This window comes from Tachysurus fulvidraco, chromosome 3 (genome assembly GCF_022655615.1).
Source record: "Tachysurus fulvidraco isolate hzauxx_2018 chromosome 3, HZAU_PFXX_2.0, whole genome shotgun sequence".
In the NCBI taxonomy this organism is placed as follows: Eukaryota; Metazoa; Chordata; class Actinopteri; order Siluriformes; family Bagridae; genus Tachysurus; species Tachysurus fulvidraco.
This window is the reverse complement of record NC_062520.1, coordinates 3882342-3898186: the sequence shown is the minus strand read 5'-3', so window position 1 is coordinate 3898186 and position 15845 is coordinate 3882342. Positions and strand designations below refer to the sequence as shown.

The 15845-nt window shown below is 40.4% G+C and overlaps 1 protein-coding gene across 10 annotated transcripts in view; it reads right to left on the bottom strand.

Annotated features, from left to right (window-relative positions):
- The window catches only part of kmt2ca (lysine (K)-specific methyltransferase 2Ca), a 157555-nt gene extending 143087 nt beyond the window's left edge, over positions 1–14468 (bottom strand). For 6 of the 10 annotated variants that reach the window (XM_047811169.1, XM_047811171.1, XM_047811176.1 and 3 more), the window contains exon 1: positions 2593–3163. In XM_047811169.1, the coding sequence (XP_047667125.1) occupies positions 2593–2729 (137 nt within the window). In that variant the 5' untranslated portion in view covers positions 2730–3163. Of the gene's footprint in view, positions 1–2592; positions 3166–14011 lie in introns of those variants that run through there. The other 4 variants (XM_047811170.1, XM_047811177.1, XM_047811175.1 and 1 more) reach the window with 3 other exon arrangements.
- Positions 14469–15845: the final 1377 nt, after the last annotated feature.

The following is a 15845-nucleotide window of genomic DNA, read 5'->3' as shown; positions in this document are numbered from 1 at the left end:
CACTTTATTTTTCACAGCATTTTTAATGTGGTAGGAAGCGGTCCTGAATGTGGGCCGTGTGAAGAGAGAAAAGACGCTTCAGTCCCGACAGGAAGTACCACAGCAGCTACCTTCACACGCAGAGCAATTATCTGTTCATCCTTCCTGAGCTGGCACATTAACACCAGACACACACTGCCCTCGTGTTTATGACCTCAGACTTAGCAAGAAGCTGTGACTGTAATCTTGATGTAACGTATCTACACCATATCGGCGATTATGATGTAAGAATAAATAAAGCATTTCTCTTTAAAGGCGACGCTGCAGGTGTTTATCTGGTGTCACCTGCAGAACTGGATGTTGAGGAGTCCGTCGTGTGTTGTGGAGACTGAGGAGGATTTTTAGTTCCGGCCTCCAAATCACATGTTGGACAATACAAGTTACAAAAGGGAACAAAGCTCATCTAGTTAAGTCCCACTAACCAATAATCAGCCAACCATTCATCCATCCATCCTACCATCCAACCAATTCTCCATCCATCCGCCCACCCTCCATTCTACCCTTTATCCTACCTACCATCCATCCAATCCTCCATCCTACCCTCCATCCTACCTACCCACCATCCATCCAATCCTCCATCCTACCCTCTATCCATCCTACCCTCCATCCTACCTACCTACCATCCATCCTACCCTCCATCCTAACCTCTATCCATCCTACCCTCCATCCTACCCTCTATCCATCCTACCTACCTACCATCCATCCTACCTACCCTCCATCCTAACCTCTATCCATCCATCCAATCCTCCATCCTACCTACCATCCGTTCATCCAAACATCCGTCTGTCCATCCAAACCATCCGACCTTCCAGCCAACATCCTACCATCCATCTATATATCCATTTATCCATCCATCGGACCATCCTTCCCTCCATCCTACCTACCGTCCATAAGTCCATGCATCCTACTACCCATCTATCCATCCATTCATCCTACAGTCCATACATCTGCCTATCCATCCGTCTATCTATTCATCTAATCAACCATCCATCATCCCTCTTTCCATCCACCCACCCATCCGTCCATCATACATTTTCATGATCCATTTTAATATCTAAAAGAAAGTGAATAAATGAATAAATGTTCGTTTAGAAATCCTAGATATTAATCCCCAATGTTTTACTGAGAACTGTTAGAGTTTTTCTCCTCAGGAGAGATGGAATCAGCCTTTAAGGTTACACCGAGATAAACTTTAGATATGGTTTCCAGGCAACCTCAGCGCCTGGGCTGTCAATCAGACTAGAGCGTTAGTAAGCTAGCTAATGAATGAATGATTTCTCAACCCCTGAGGTTAAGAACATCACCTGAACACGGTGTCTGTGTTTAAAGTGGGTCTGACCCTCGACCCATGAGTCTCGGGGTTAGTGTGTAGGAATGAGCACTAAGAGTGAACATCAACACACACTAGGAACAAGAAAATCAGCAATATATTAAAGCTCCATCTGTCTAGTTTACTGGATATTCCGGTAAGGAATAAACCACCGTGTGTTGTGCAGTTCTAAGGAACACCATCAGCGATGGGGTGGAGTTACGCTCTCCATCCAACAAAAAGCTTTTTATTTTCCGATAAAACAGGAAAGGTTTATTAAAGCGGCGACAAACGGACGTTCCCTCGCCGGGATCTCTTATTTCCCCGCTAAAAATGCAACATCGTGTTACGGCGAAGCAGAAACCTTACAGCTTTACCTCAGACTGTTACCAAAGACTCGCATAAACGTTAAATAAAATGTCACCTCATGGAAAACTTCACCGTATCAACATCATGGCTTTTCATTCTAAATCGAATTCAAACAGGGATTGTTTTAGTTAGTTTGGGTTTTTTTAAGCTCCAAGTGATTATAAACTCGGTGTAAAGTGAACGGTGGGTTTATGTAGTCAGAGGTTTCACACTGCTCCTACTGACCCCGGGGGGTTAACACTGAATCCTCTTCTCTTCATAATCTAGATGTCGCCTTGGCTACTGTTTTAGATTCAGATTCAGATTATTTTATTTCATGCCAGGTCAGCAATCGAAAGCTATTTTCATGGCAAAAATTCAAATTACGAAAACACAAATATCATATAAATACAATAAAAACAAAATAAATATAAACAGCAAGTCATATTATACATTTTTTAATATATATGTGGTAACATATTATAAATTTTTTAAATTAACATAAGATAAAAAAAAATAATAATAATAATCCAAACCCTTTTCAGGCATAATGTCATTAAATATGTCCTTAAGTGAAGTAAGTTGATAAAAGAGCATTCTGCTTGTGTTAAGTCCAGGACAATCTAATAAAATATGTTTGACAGATAAGCGAATCTTACAGAACATAAATAAAGTTGGGTCTTTTCTCCTTTAAGCAAAAAAAAAAAGCATGGGTCAATTTTTAACGTCCTTATTAAGAGCTTCAGAATCTACAAACGTTGTTGGTTTTCCTAACTGTCACAAACTAATGGGTAACTAGCATGGATTAGCTGCAGTCGTTAACCAAGGACTAAAACAAACCGACGGAAGCAGAAATATAATTTCCTAACATTCAATATCATAAAACACGTTCTCACTTGTGTGATGTAATCCCTTGCTGTCTGGTTTTTAGATTTCGTTCGTTTGAACATCCAACGCAGCACAGAAGTCCGGCATCGTCCACGAATTCGAAGCACAAGACCCCTGTACAAAGATGGCGGCGGTTTTGATGCATTTTTAGAACCCAAAGGTGACATATAGGTGTAGAGATCTATGATGTCACACTGTACCTTCTACTCATTTGCATATTAACGTATAAATGATCCTGATTGGATAAATCCAGCGCGTGACCTCTTTAAATAACGGCTCGTCTCACGCTTTCACGTCGGAGAGGAAAAAAGTTCAGGTCTGTGCTTCTGCACCCGAGCAGCTTCTGTTATCTTTTACAGCTTCATCATCTTTTCTACTCTTTATAACTTTGTCGTCTAGGCGACCAGACGTCCGTTCGTCCGTATCGGTCTTCAGTTAATATCTCAGCGTGACGTATTTCCCCCTCTCTACACCACACACTTCTGTGATGTTCAGTGTTTCGTTTCCTGACGGTATCTACCGAGCCGTTTTTGTTCAGTGTCTCTACGTCCTGGTTTTCACACCTGATACGAAGCACAGAGGCGCTGCTCACGTTCTGATTGGGTTTCTGTTGCTAAGCAACAAGACTAACATTCTAACAGAGCATCGTCTCACACCGTACACGTTCGGCACCGCCGTGTGGAGTTAACACTATAAAAGCTTCAGAGCGTCAGAGTTTCATAACCCTGGGGGTGTGGGGTGCTTCAAAACCACACGTCTACATTACACGTTCATCTACCCTGGGGGGGTAAAACCTTGTGTGTAGAGCTACGAGAACTAAAGGTTAACAGCAGTGTCAAAAAGCTCTATTTTGTAGCATACGAATGACGATGAACAGTGACACAAAGTCTTTGGCATAGTGCGATCTAACTCAGTGTATGAAAAAGAAAAAGAAAGATGAAAGAACGGTCAGATATCGAGCGAAGACGACCGTCAAACGCTCGTCGATGACCGGATTGCTTATAGATCGGCGTGTGCTTAGTTAATAAACATCTAAACATCTGTGGTCCATGGAATACTTTTCTCTGATGTTTTGCCTGGTTATAAATCTGGAAGCTGTTCAGTACAGAGCATGCGTAACATGACATAAAAGAATATTACAGGGTGAAAAATATATATAAAAATAAAATAACGCGTCTGTGAAAGTCGTGTTTCTCCAGATCGGCTGTTTACGTTTGAACGAACGAGTCGTCTGTGGTGTGGTCTGGGATTTTTACAGCGGTATCAGTGAACCCTGGACTGTGTAAACTTCTGCGGTAACGCTAAGAGCCGAGCCTCAGCCGCCGCAGGAGTGTGTGTGTATGTGTGTGTGTGTGTGTGTGTGTGTGTGTATGTGTGTGTGTGTGTTTGCCAAAAGCACAAGGTCAGCGGTTCTCTAGGTATAATTCCCAGCTAAAAAGGTCAAGTGATGGATAAATAAAGAGGGGAGCTTGGCCGAGTGTAAGGCAGAGCTAAGAGACTTAACATTCCACGTTTCACACAAGCTCCCAAATTAAAACTACGGCTTTCGGTGATCCCGCCGACGAGAGAACGGAACGGAACCTGCTGGAAGTCTGAGAAGGTTACGAAAAAGAAAATTACAGGGACGCGGAATTACACCGAACGGTCGGTCGATCGTTCTGAACGCACCGGTTTTCTTCGTTCTTCCGTTTCCTCGCTTCAGAAACTTCTTGAAAATGAGCCACATTTCTTAAGTTCTTCTGCTGCAGTGCCTTCAACCTGAAAGTTACCCACGGTCCTCCGTTTTCGAGACGAAGAGAGTCGTACGTGAGCTAAATTCACCTGCTGACAAACAGGAAGTGGAGGTAAAGGAGACCGATTTGCATGTTTCGGTCTTGACCGACGTGATGAGTTTTTTTTTAATTAAAATCCATGATGGTTAGATAAACGCAGATGTGAGCTGACTTGAGTTATCTGACCTTCTGTTAACGCTAGATTGCTAATCGACTTGTACTGCGACTCGTTTAACTAGCTAAGAGAGTGTGAAAAATCTAGCTATAGCTATTTACTGCGTTAATAAATCTCGAATGATACGACGGATGGCAAAAGATCGTAAATAAAACACGGTAGTAAGAAAGTTTTCAACTGGTTCAAACCTAAATAAACAGGTTCTGAGGAAATTGGCCATTAATAATATTCTGTAACATGAATTCTGAACATGGGCGGAGCTAAAATTAGTGAGGGTCACTGATTGGCTGAACACGATGATGCTGGCCGAAAATTTTCTACCATCTGGACATTAGAATATTTCTTTAATTTTAGTTAAAAAAAAAAACTTAAATTAAATATCGGCACCCTTGGGAATGTGTGTGTATTTACCTAAATAAATCAATAAAATTACATTTTAATAAATAAATATATATATTGGCACCTTTGGCCATGTTTGTGTGGATTTATCTTGAAATAAATAAATTTATTTTTATATTTTTTAAGTAAAATAAAATAATAAATATTGGCACCCTTGACCATGTTTGTGTGTATTTATCTTTGTAAATAAATAATACATTTTTTAAAAATAAATAAATAAATAAATAAGCAGATAGATCTACTTTTCTACTTTCATCTACTTTTCTGTATTATCTATAGAAAGTACTGGCAACACCCTGGGCCACGTCTGTGCGAATGTTTACTCCTCTTTATATTTTAGTTTAAAGCATTAGGGTTTGTGGGGAATGGCAACCCCTATGTGGGGCACATACAGCAGGCCATTTTGTATTTTCTACCCTGACTACAGAGGAAAATGTTGTTAGGGACAAGATTTGGTGTTGTAACAGAAGTGACATTAATTACAGGACCGCTGTATTTCAGCTGTATGCCAGTAGATATCAGTCACTAGAAATAGCAACACTTATGTTACAGATAAACTATCGCTAGCAACAATCAGACAAAACACAAGACAAAGATTTTCTGCAATTTTATCGAAAGCGTGATGTTTCATGGCTGATACAGAGACATCGCCAGGACTGGTTAAAGTCAACAGTTACGGGGATTCGTGTCATAGCCGTGCTAACCATATCACCCTGTAGGTCACTGGTGTAGTGGAGCACACCGGTGCCACTGAGCAGGTAATTCAGCCATACAGTTAACTTGCACGGCTAAACCGCTAACAGTTAATACAAAGCCTGGTTTGAAGTGTTCAAATCCGGCTTAAAGGTGGGGTCTCCGTTGTTTGAAAGCCAATGTTGACATTTGAAATCACCAAAAAAAATAAACCACGCACCTAACCCAAATGGGTCCCACCCCTGTTTTGATAGCTCCGCCCCCACACATACACCAAACAAGTATAACCCAGACAAGTATTATGGCAGAACCTGTTGGGGCAGCTGACCGAGGGTATATTTTTTCAATAAATGAACACAGTGAGTAATACTATGGTAATACAGATGTGTTTTTGTAGTACTGTGTGTTGTACCATGAAAGGTTTAGCTCCATTTCACGCGGAAGGAGAACCCGAGGCAGAGCTAACGTTAGAGGCAGACGTCGTGGTCGTAAGTGTATTGATTGTAAGTGTATTGTAGTTGTAAGTTTATTGATTGATTTAATATTCTGAACTTTAATTGATAGAAAGCCACATTCTGTTAGTCCTACTTCTTGCCTTATCGTAAGCCTTTCTTCGCTTTCTTTCTTTTATCCTCCATGTCGATGTTAAAACCGCTTTCTGCTAATGTCACACATGCGCACTGAACACTCTCTCCGCCCATATTGACAAGACACGCCCCTTTCTGCTCATTGGCTACACGTTAGTTTTGTTTTTGTTTTGTTTGGCGGCCCGACTCAGTTTTCCGAATCATTTCTCAAACAACAGAGACCCCGCCTTTAATGATGTGTGGTATCTGGAAAAAGAAGCATGACTTTTAAAACTGTAAATCACCGTGTTAATTACAGTGATGTGTGTTTCAGGAAAGTTCCAGAATGCCATGTGGAGAGGAGGCGGAGCTCTGTATTACAACATTTAAGAACTACAAAGTGTGAACAATAAAAATGAACTCGTCTTTTGTCGCTCGTCTTCTAGCTTCCGTCTTCGGAGTTATAGTTTTTTTTACAAGTGAATATATCTGCATGCTGATTGGTTGAAAGTGAACACGGTATAATATACAACGCTGGACTCTTTTAACGTGATCAGCCAGCCGTGTTGCTCCCATGTCGTCGGTTGACGAGACCTTCCCGACATGATTTCTTCGGAATTACGGGTCTGTTTCGGAGTTTTTTATTGAAGTAAGATTTTAACTCCACGTAAATTATTTTAATAAATAAATAAATAAACAAACACACCACAACAACAATCATAACTTTAAATGGTTTTGTCCTGAAGCGCTAACCAGACACCGATCGAGCTCCGTGTCATCCAAAAATCCTAAGAATTCAAAATATTTAATAGACAAAATAAGAAAAAAAATTTTTATTGGAGTCCGATTAAATAAGCTAGACGAATTTTACAGTACGATGCATACAAACGCAGACTGATAGAAGTGCAGGTAGTGTAGTAAAGTTTAGCGATCTCTCTGTGCTGGAACGTCAGGAAGTGAACAGGGTGCGTGCATTAAATCGAGATCTACTTCCTAGTTTGGAGAGCGAGGACACGACTTACGCGACATCGACACAACGTGCACTAGGACCTGGTTAACCCTCAACGGAGGCATCCGAACGTTACCGAAACACAAGCTGGCTGTCACGATGCGTGGCGGCTTCCTGAAGGAAAGGGTTCTTTAAATTAAAGAATCACTTATAAAAATTATTTCGTTCGGATAAATAAATGAATTTTTATTATAGAACGTTGATTATGAATTTGTTTATTAATTAGCAGAATTTTCTAATAAATTTATTGCAATTATTTTTTTTATTTAATATTTTAAAAAAGCATTTTTTTTATTTATTTAGCAAAATGAATAAATGTTAAAGATGTTAAAGTACAAATATTCGGCAGAAAACCAGCCGTTTCTGGTCAGTTTGTAGTTTTTTTTTACATTTAGAATAATAAACTGATATCGTGATGGTGTTAATGATTAACGGATACATCAGAAAAGTGTGAGACGTGAAATGTTTTTTCAGGATGTGGATATTTCACGCCAGCTAAAATCAGCTGTACTGAAATTCACTGCTAGCAAAATAATCACACTGTGTTTAAAAATAAATAAAAACAAAAGCTTTGAGATTCTCCATCGAAGTTATGATGGTGTTTGGGATCTAAATAAAAGTGGAGAACCTCAGTGTTAAAGCCGGAGAACACACACAGGAACCACACACCATTTCACCACCAACACAAATCAACACCACCATCCCTACCAACACCATCAGTAACACCACCACCTTCCTTACCAACACAATTAAATTTCAGGCATTTAGCAGTAACCCTTATCCAGAGTGACGTACAATTTATTTCAATTCATACAACTGAGCAATTGGGGATTTAGGGCCTCGCTCAGGGGCCCAGCAGCGGCAGCTTGGTGGACCTGGGATTCGAACTCACGACCTTCCGGTCAGTAATCCAACACCTTAACCACTGGGTGACACCATCAGTAACACCACCATCGAAATCACCAATACCATCCGCACCAACACCACCCTCACCATCTTCACCACCAACACCATAAACATCAATACCATATTCACCAACACCATCTTCACAAAACACCAACACGATGTTCACCACCATCAACAAAATCATCAATACCACCCCACCAACACCACCACCATCAATGCCATCTTTATCAACACCATCCTGACAAAAACACCGACACCACTATCACCCCAAACACCATCACCCATTCAAGAATTCTCCACCACAAACCACCATTTTCATTATCAGCACCATCCACACCACCATTTTCATTATCAGCACCATCCGCACCACCACCATGCTTCAGAAACTTATCCTGATACTACTGATACACACATCACACCACATCCTACTGATACACACACATCACACCACTTTTCAGAGCTAAAACACAGCCAACACTGTTACACACTCCTGTTGTGCACACTGAACACCTACTGACCGACTCCGACTTTCATATCTACCCCGAAGACGTTTCCTTCTCTCGGTTTCTCTTCAGTTTCTTCGTTAGAACTCCAGAAAACACAAAAGCCATGATGTTAACACATCTGCCATGATGTACTGGGACCTGGGAGGAACTCGACTCTGCCAGATGCGCGCACACACACACACACACACTAAAGTAACCCATCACTGTATCGTGAGGGTGAGTCAAACAAAAACCTCGGGGTTTTATTTATTTATTATTTATTTATTACTCGAGTGCCTCAGGTTTGAGGCAGCAGGACCCGAGGCAGATGAGAGGAGAGCGCAAGAGAACGTTCATCGTCTCAGCTACGAATTGAATTTATGTCACACTTTTACACTTTTCGGTTCTATGCTTCATCTGCCGTGAATGAAACGCCGGAAATAAATCGAGTTTACAGAAATAAGTTCAATAACACACCAAACATAATGGCTTGTCCAGGCAGCGAAGCCTTGCTGCAGTTAGATATTGAGGTTACTAGGTCACTTTTCACCTACAGCTATGCTAACATGAATTGGTATAAAAATCTTTGGTAGGTTTCAGCCCAAAATGCTAAGTCAGTTATACACTTCGATGTGGCAGAAAGTGTGAGCGGGATGCAGAAAGATTTCACGGTGTATAACAGACAGAAGTCTGACGCAGAGACATTACAGGCAAAAGTATACCAATGATATAATCAGTGATTTTATGGCTAACAGGCTGCTACTGTAGAGAAAGACCCCTCCACATGTCCAGGGTGGTATCATTATACACTGTTTTATACAGAGCAATTAAACTGGATGAATACAGGAGTACTAAATAGGAGTCTGGGGTACGTTCAGGGTATGTTAACGGAACGTTTCCTGCGAAAATATTATACCGATGTTATACTTATATTTCAACTTATATTTATTTCTACACTTTTATGCTAAAGTACAATGTGCTAATGTCAGCATTGTAGTTTATAGCACAGTATAATATACAGAATAGACAGACAGACAGCCTATTCAGTCATTTATTTTATCATTCAGAGTATAAAACATCAGTTTCTATATGCTAAGACAAACTTAAAAGCTGTGTTCAAAGCCACAACGTAGTAAACAGTGTGTCAACATTATAGCAGAGTACAGTATAGTATAGTGCAAGTGTAGTACAGTATAGTAGTATAGTGAAGTACAATACAGTACAGTAGTGTTGTATAGTGTAGTATAGTGTAGGTGTAGTGTACTATAGTATAGTGTAGGTGTAGTGTACTATAGTGTAGTATAGTGTTGGTGTAGTGTAGTACAGTGCAGTGTAGTATAGTGTAATGTAAATGTAGTGTACTATAGTGTAGTATAGTGTAGGTGTAGTGTAGTATAGTATAGTATAGTACAGTATAGTGTAGTACAGTGCGGTGTAGTGTAGTATAGGTGTAGTGTACTATAGTACAGTATAATATATTGTAGTATAGTGTAGCGTAGTGTAATATAGTATAGTACAGTGTAGTACAGTATAGCATAGTATACTGTAGTGTAGTACAGTATAGTGTAGTATAGCATAGTATAGTACAGTGTAGTATAGTATAGTGTAATATAGCATAGTATTGTACAGTATAGTGTAGTATAGCATAATATAGTACAGTATAGTATAGTAGTGTGGTGTAGGTGTAGTGTACTATAGTACAGAATAGTATAGTGTAGTATAGTAGTGTAGTGTGGGTTTAGTGTACTATAATACAGTATAGTGTAGCGTAGTATAGCAGTGTAGTGTAGTGTGGGTGTAGTGTACTATAGTACAGTATAGTATAGGTGTAGTGTACTATAGTACAGTATAGTAGTGTAGTTTAGGTGTAGTGTACTATAGTACAGTATAGTAGTGTAGTTTAGGTGTAGTGTACAATAGCAGGGTTTCCCACAGTGCTTTTCAGTTAAGGCGGCCCGCCTAAGCTCGGAAGCCCTACCGCCTTAACTAGGTCGTCCAAAAAATATATATATATATTCCGCTGCACAAAAGGCCGTCAAGTGCATCTCGGAGAATAGCGCAGATGCGCTTCACACCATGAGCGCGCACGCATGCCACACAGCCGAAATGAGAGAAAGACGTGGTCCGTCACTGTCTAGAGGATAACTAGCCAGTTGATAAAACGCGTGTCCACAAAATTTTTAATGTTGTTTTGCACTCACTTATTTATTATTATGTTATTTAAATTTTATATTTAGTGTTAAATAAATAATTGTTAAATGTAGTACAGAGTCTGTGGTCTATCTCACAAAGAAGCGCCGCCCCAAAACAAATTTTCTGCGAGAAACCGTGTATAGTACAGTATAGTATAGTGTAGTATAGGTGTAGTGTACTATAGTACAGTATAGTAGTGTAGTGTAGGTGTAGTGTACTATAGTACACTATAATAGCGTAGGTGTAGCATAGTGTAGTGTATATAGTGTAGTTTAGTGTAGTGCAGTGTAGTGTAGAATAGTGCAGTGGTGTGTAGTGTAGTGTAGCGTAGTAAAGTATAGTATAGTGTAGTATAGTATAGTAGAGTGTAGAAGAGTATAGTGTAGTATAGTGTAGTATAGTGTTGTGTAGTGTAGTATAGTGTAGTGCAGTATAGTATAGTGTAGTGTAGAATAGTGTAATGCAGTGTAGTATAGTATAGTGTAAAATAGTGTAGTGTATATAGGGTAGTTTAGTGTAGTGTAGTATAGTATAGTATAGTGTAGAATAGTGTAGTATACTGTAGTATACTATAGTGTAGTGTAGTATAGTGTAGTGTAGTATAGAATAGTGTAGTGTAGTATAGAATAGTGTAGTGTATATAGTGTAATTTAGTATAGTGTAGTATAGTGTGGTATAGAATAGTGTAGTATAGAATAGTGTAGTGTAGTATACTGTAGTATACTATAGTGTAGTGTAGTATAGTGTAGTGTAGTATAGAATAGTGTAGTGTAGTATAGAATAGTGTAGTGTATATAGTGTAATTTAGTATAGTGTAGTATAGTGTGGTATAGAATAGTGTAGTATAGAATAGTGTAGTGTAGTATAGTGTAGTATAGTATAGTGTAGTATAGTGTGGTATAGAATAGTGTAGTATAGTATAGTGTAGTATAGTGTGGTATAAAATAGTGTAGTATAGTATAGTGTAGGCAGACAGATAAGCCTTAACTGAGACTATATTATATCCTTATTTTCTCATTTATACAGCAACATAAAGCTGCATTCAAAACCACAGCGAATTCAAAATTATAAGTAGTTTAAGTACATTATATAAAAGAGCTTAGTATAAACAGAGATAGATGAACAAGCTTTACTTACATTTTAGAGTATAAACTCAACTTTCTATATGATACATCAAAGTATAAAGTGAAGCTGTGATCAAAACCAAAACGGTCTAAACATTGCGTCAACATTATAAGTCATTTATAAAATAGTATAATATATAATATAGTATATATATATACATATAAAATGTGGAGTATAAGCTACACTCTCCATATGCTAAAGCAAGTAGTTTATAACACATTACAGAAGTATATAGAGATATATAAACAGAGAGACGAGTCTATCTAAAAGCTTATATTCAGTCTTTACTTTATTTAAAATATAACGAGTACTAAAATGTATTAAACATTGTTTCAAAATTGTAAGTAGTTTATAGTATAGTACAGTATAGTATAGTGTAGTGTAGTATAGTGTAGTGTAGTATAGTATAGTGTAGTGTAGTATAGTATAGTATAGTATAGTATAGTGTAGTGTAGTGTAGTGTAGTATTGTGTAGTATAGTGTAGTATAGTATAGTGTAGTGTAGTATAGTATAGTGTAGTATAGTATAGGGTAGTATAGTGTTAGGTCGTATAGTCTCGTGTCTCTCTGGTTCGTCTAGTCTCGTGTCGTGTCGTGTCGTCTTGTGTCGTCTCGTGTCGTCTCGTTTCGTGTCTGTCGTCTCGTCTCGTGTCTTCGTCTCGGTCGTCTCGTCTCGGGTCGTCTCGTCTCGGTCGTCTCGTTCGGGTCGTCTCGTCGTCGTCGTCGTGTCGTCTCGTTCGTTCGTCTCGTGTCGTCTCGTGTCTCGTCTCGTGTCGTCTCGTGTCGTCTCGTGTCGTCTCGTCTCGTGTCGTCTCGTGTCGTCTCGTCTCGTCTCGTGTCGTCTCGTGTCGTGTCTCGTCTCGTGTCGTGTCGTGTCGTCTCGTGTCGTCTCGTGTCGTCTCGTCTCGTGTCGTCTCGTGTCGTCTCGTCTCGTGTCGTCTCGTGTCGTCTCGTGTCGTCTCGTGTCGTCTCGTGTCGTCTCGTCTCGTGTCGTCTCGTGTCTCGTCTCGTGTCGTCTCGTGTCGTCTCGTCTCGTGTCGTCTCGTGTCTCGTCTCGTGTCGTCTCGTGTCGTCTCGTCTCGTGTCGTCTCGTCTCGTCTCGTGTCGTCTCGTGTCGTCTCGTCTCGTGTCGTCTCGTGTCGTGTCGTCTCGTGTCGTCTCGTGTCGTCTGTCTCGTGTCGTCTCGTGTCGTCGTCTCGTGTCGTCTCGTGTCGTCTCGTCTCGGTGTCTCGTCTCGTCTCGTGTCGTCTTCGTCTGTGTCGTCTCGTCTCGTCTCGTGTCGTCTCGTCTCGGGTCGTCTCGTCTCGTCTCTTGTGTCTCGTGTCGTTCGTCTCTGTGTCGTGTCTGTCTTGTCTGTCGTGTCGTCTCGTCTCGTCTCGTGTCGTCTCGTCTCGTCTCGTGTCGTCTCGTGTCTCGGTCTGTCTCTCCCGTGTCCGTCTGTCTCTCTCTTGTCGTCTCTCTCGTGTCGTGTCTTCTCTCGTGTCCTCGTCTGGGTCGTGTCTGTCCTTGTGTTCGTGTCGTCTTGTCTTGTGTTCGTTGTCTCCCGGTTTCCCTGGTGTCTTTCTGCTTCCTGTTTCTCTCATCTGTTTCTCTCGTGTCGCTCTTCTGCTTCCTGTTGTCTCCTGCGGTTTCTCGTGTCGCTCTTCTGCTTCCTGTTTCTCCTGCTGTTTTTCGTGTGCTCTTCTGTTCATGTTCTCTCCTGCTGTTCTGGCTCAGTTTTAAACACTGAATACCTGAAGTAGGCCTGCACTTGAACGCACACTGTGTATAGTTAAAGTCTCCAGTGTCGAACTTTGATCTAAAAACCGAGTATTAAACTGACTTTATTGTGTTTGTACATTAAAAACACAACAGCACGCCGTGTGTGTGTGTGTGTGTGTGTGTGTGTGTGTGTGTGTGTGTGTGTGTGCGCGCGCGCGCGCGTGTGTGTGTTGTTACTTTACACACTAACACTACAATCTTCACTACAATATAAAAGGTGCATTTATTCACACTGATTAAAGACTGTTGTGATCAGCAGAACAACACACAACAAACACACAAAGCTCCAGAGAAACACGACCAATAAACAGCACATTTAGAGACACAACAGAAAGCAGCTTACGGAATCGACGCGATTCTGTTTCTCCTTCTTTCCTTTCCAACTTAATTCAGCAGATCATCCGAGAACAAACTTTTCCCAAAGCTTTTACATGGATCAGATGTTCGGTGAGAGATTCGGACATGAAACATTCCTGGTTTGTGTTCGACAGAGAGACGAAACAAAGTCCAAAACAAACAAAAATCAGAATAGTAAAGTTGTAGCGTTTACTCCATCATGGTGGCCATGTTTAAGGGACCGAATCACCGCCTGTCATCGCCTCGGGAAAGTAGGGCCACGCCGAAGGGCTTCACAACTAAACCACCGGCTGTAAAGTTAAATGATGGTCGAGCACAGTGTCGAGTGAGCGGATATGTCCCAGAGAAAGGACCAGAAACACGGGAAACGCCGAGAAACGCCGAGAAACGGATCACGAAAAAGTCCAAGTGACCCTGCGGATGGATACACGAGAGCGCACCAGCGGTAAAGCGGCCCTTCAGTCATCACGAGGCGCTCAACAAAACACGGAAAGTGGAGTTTACAAACCGGAACTGCTTCTGCTGACGCTCAGGAACGCATAAATGTGCATTATGTAAGATTTGTTTTTGGTAACAAAAAGCTCTGTAATAGTTAAAAGGGTGGAATTGGTTAAGATCTGAATGATAGGTCTGTTTGTACTCACGGGTACACCCGAGGAGGATTGTTTATAAACCTGACAATTCAACAATTAATTATTTATAAGAATGTTTATTAGGGGGCGTGTCTAAAAATGATTGACATGATCAAATGTAAACACACACACACACACACACACACACACACACACACACACACACACACACACATATATAAGCTTTTTTTAAGCTATGTACTACACAAGTGCTATTTGTTTATCTGTGTAAGAAATGAAACAAATTGGTTATTATTGCACATTTAAACATATAAAATATAAAAACTATAATATATAAAAACTACTAATTAATTTTAAAAAACATGAAACGGGGGGCACGGTGGCTTAGTGGTTAGCACGTTTGCCTCACACGTCCAGGGTTGGGGGTTCGATTCCCGCCTCCGCCTTGTGTGTGTGTGGAGTTTGCATGTTCTCCCCGTGCCTCGGGGGTTTCCTCCGGGTACTCCGGTTTCCTCCCCCGGTCCAAAGACATGCATGGTAGGTTGATTGGCATCTCTGGAAAAATTGTCCGTAGTGTGTGAGTGAATGAGAGTGTGTGTGTGTGTGTCCTGTGATGGGTTGGCACTCCGTCCAGGGTGTATCCTGCCTCGATGCCCGATGACGCCTGAGATAGGCACAGGCTCCCCGTGACCCGAGAAGTTCGGATAAGCGGTAGAAAATGAATGAATGAATGAAAACATTAAACGATCCACAGACATTACCGGCTTCATTCGCTTATTATTGTAATTTATTAAGAAATAATGGTTTGTCCAATAAATGTTCCTAAAAATTTAATATGTGGACTTGATGTACGGGAAATGTAATGATAATGAAACTAGCACTTCTTTCCTTTTTTATTATATATTGTATATATATTATATATTATACTTATATATTGTATAGTGCTACTGTAAGTACGGTAAGTCTATTAGGACACTGTGTGTACTGACTATGTATGAGCATATTGCACATTTTCACATTTACCCATTTTCACCTGTTAATTTCACTGTATATTAATTGTTTCTGCAATTTCTGGTGCAATTTCACTCACCAAGGTACATGTGCTGTTGTGATGAAAGTGACTTGACAATAATAGAGATTTGCCAATTGATGTAAATGTAAAAAAAAAAAAAAAAAACGACGATCACAATCATTTCTTTACATTTAAGAAGAAGAAAAAATTTATAT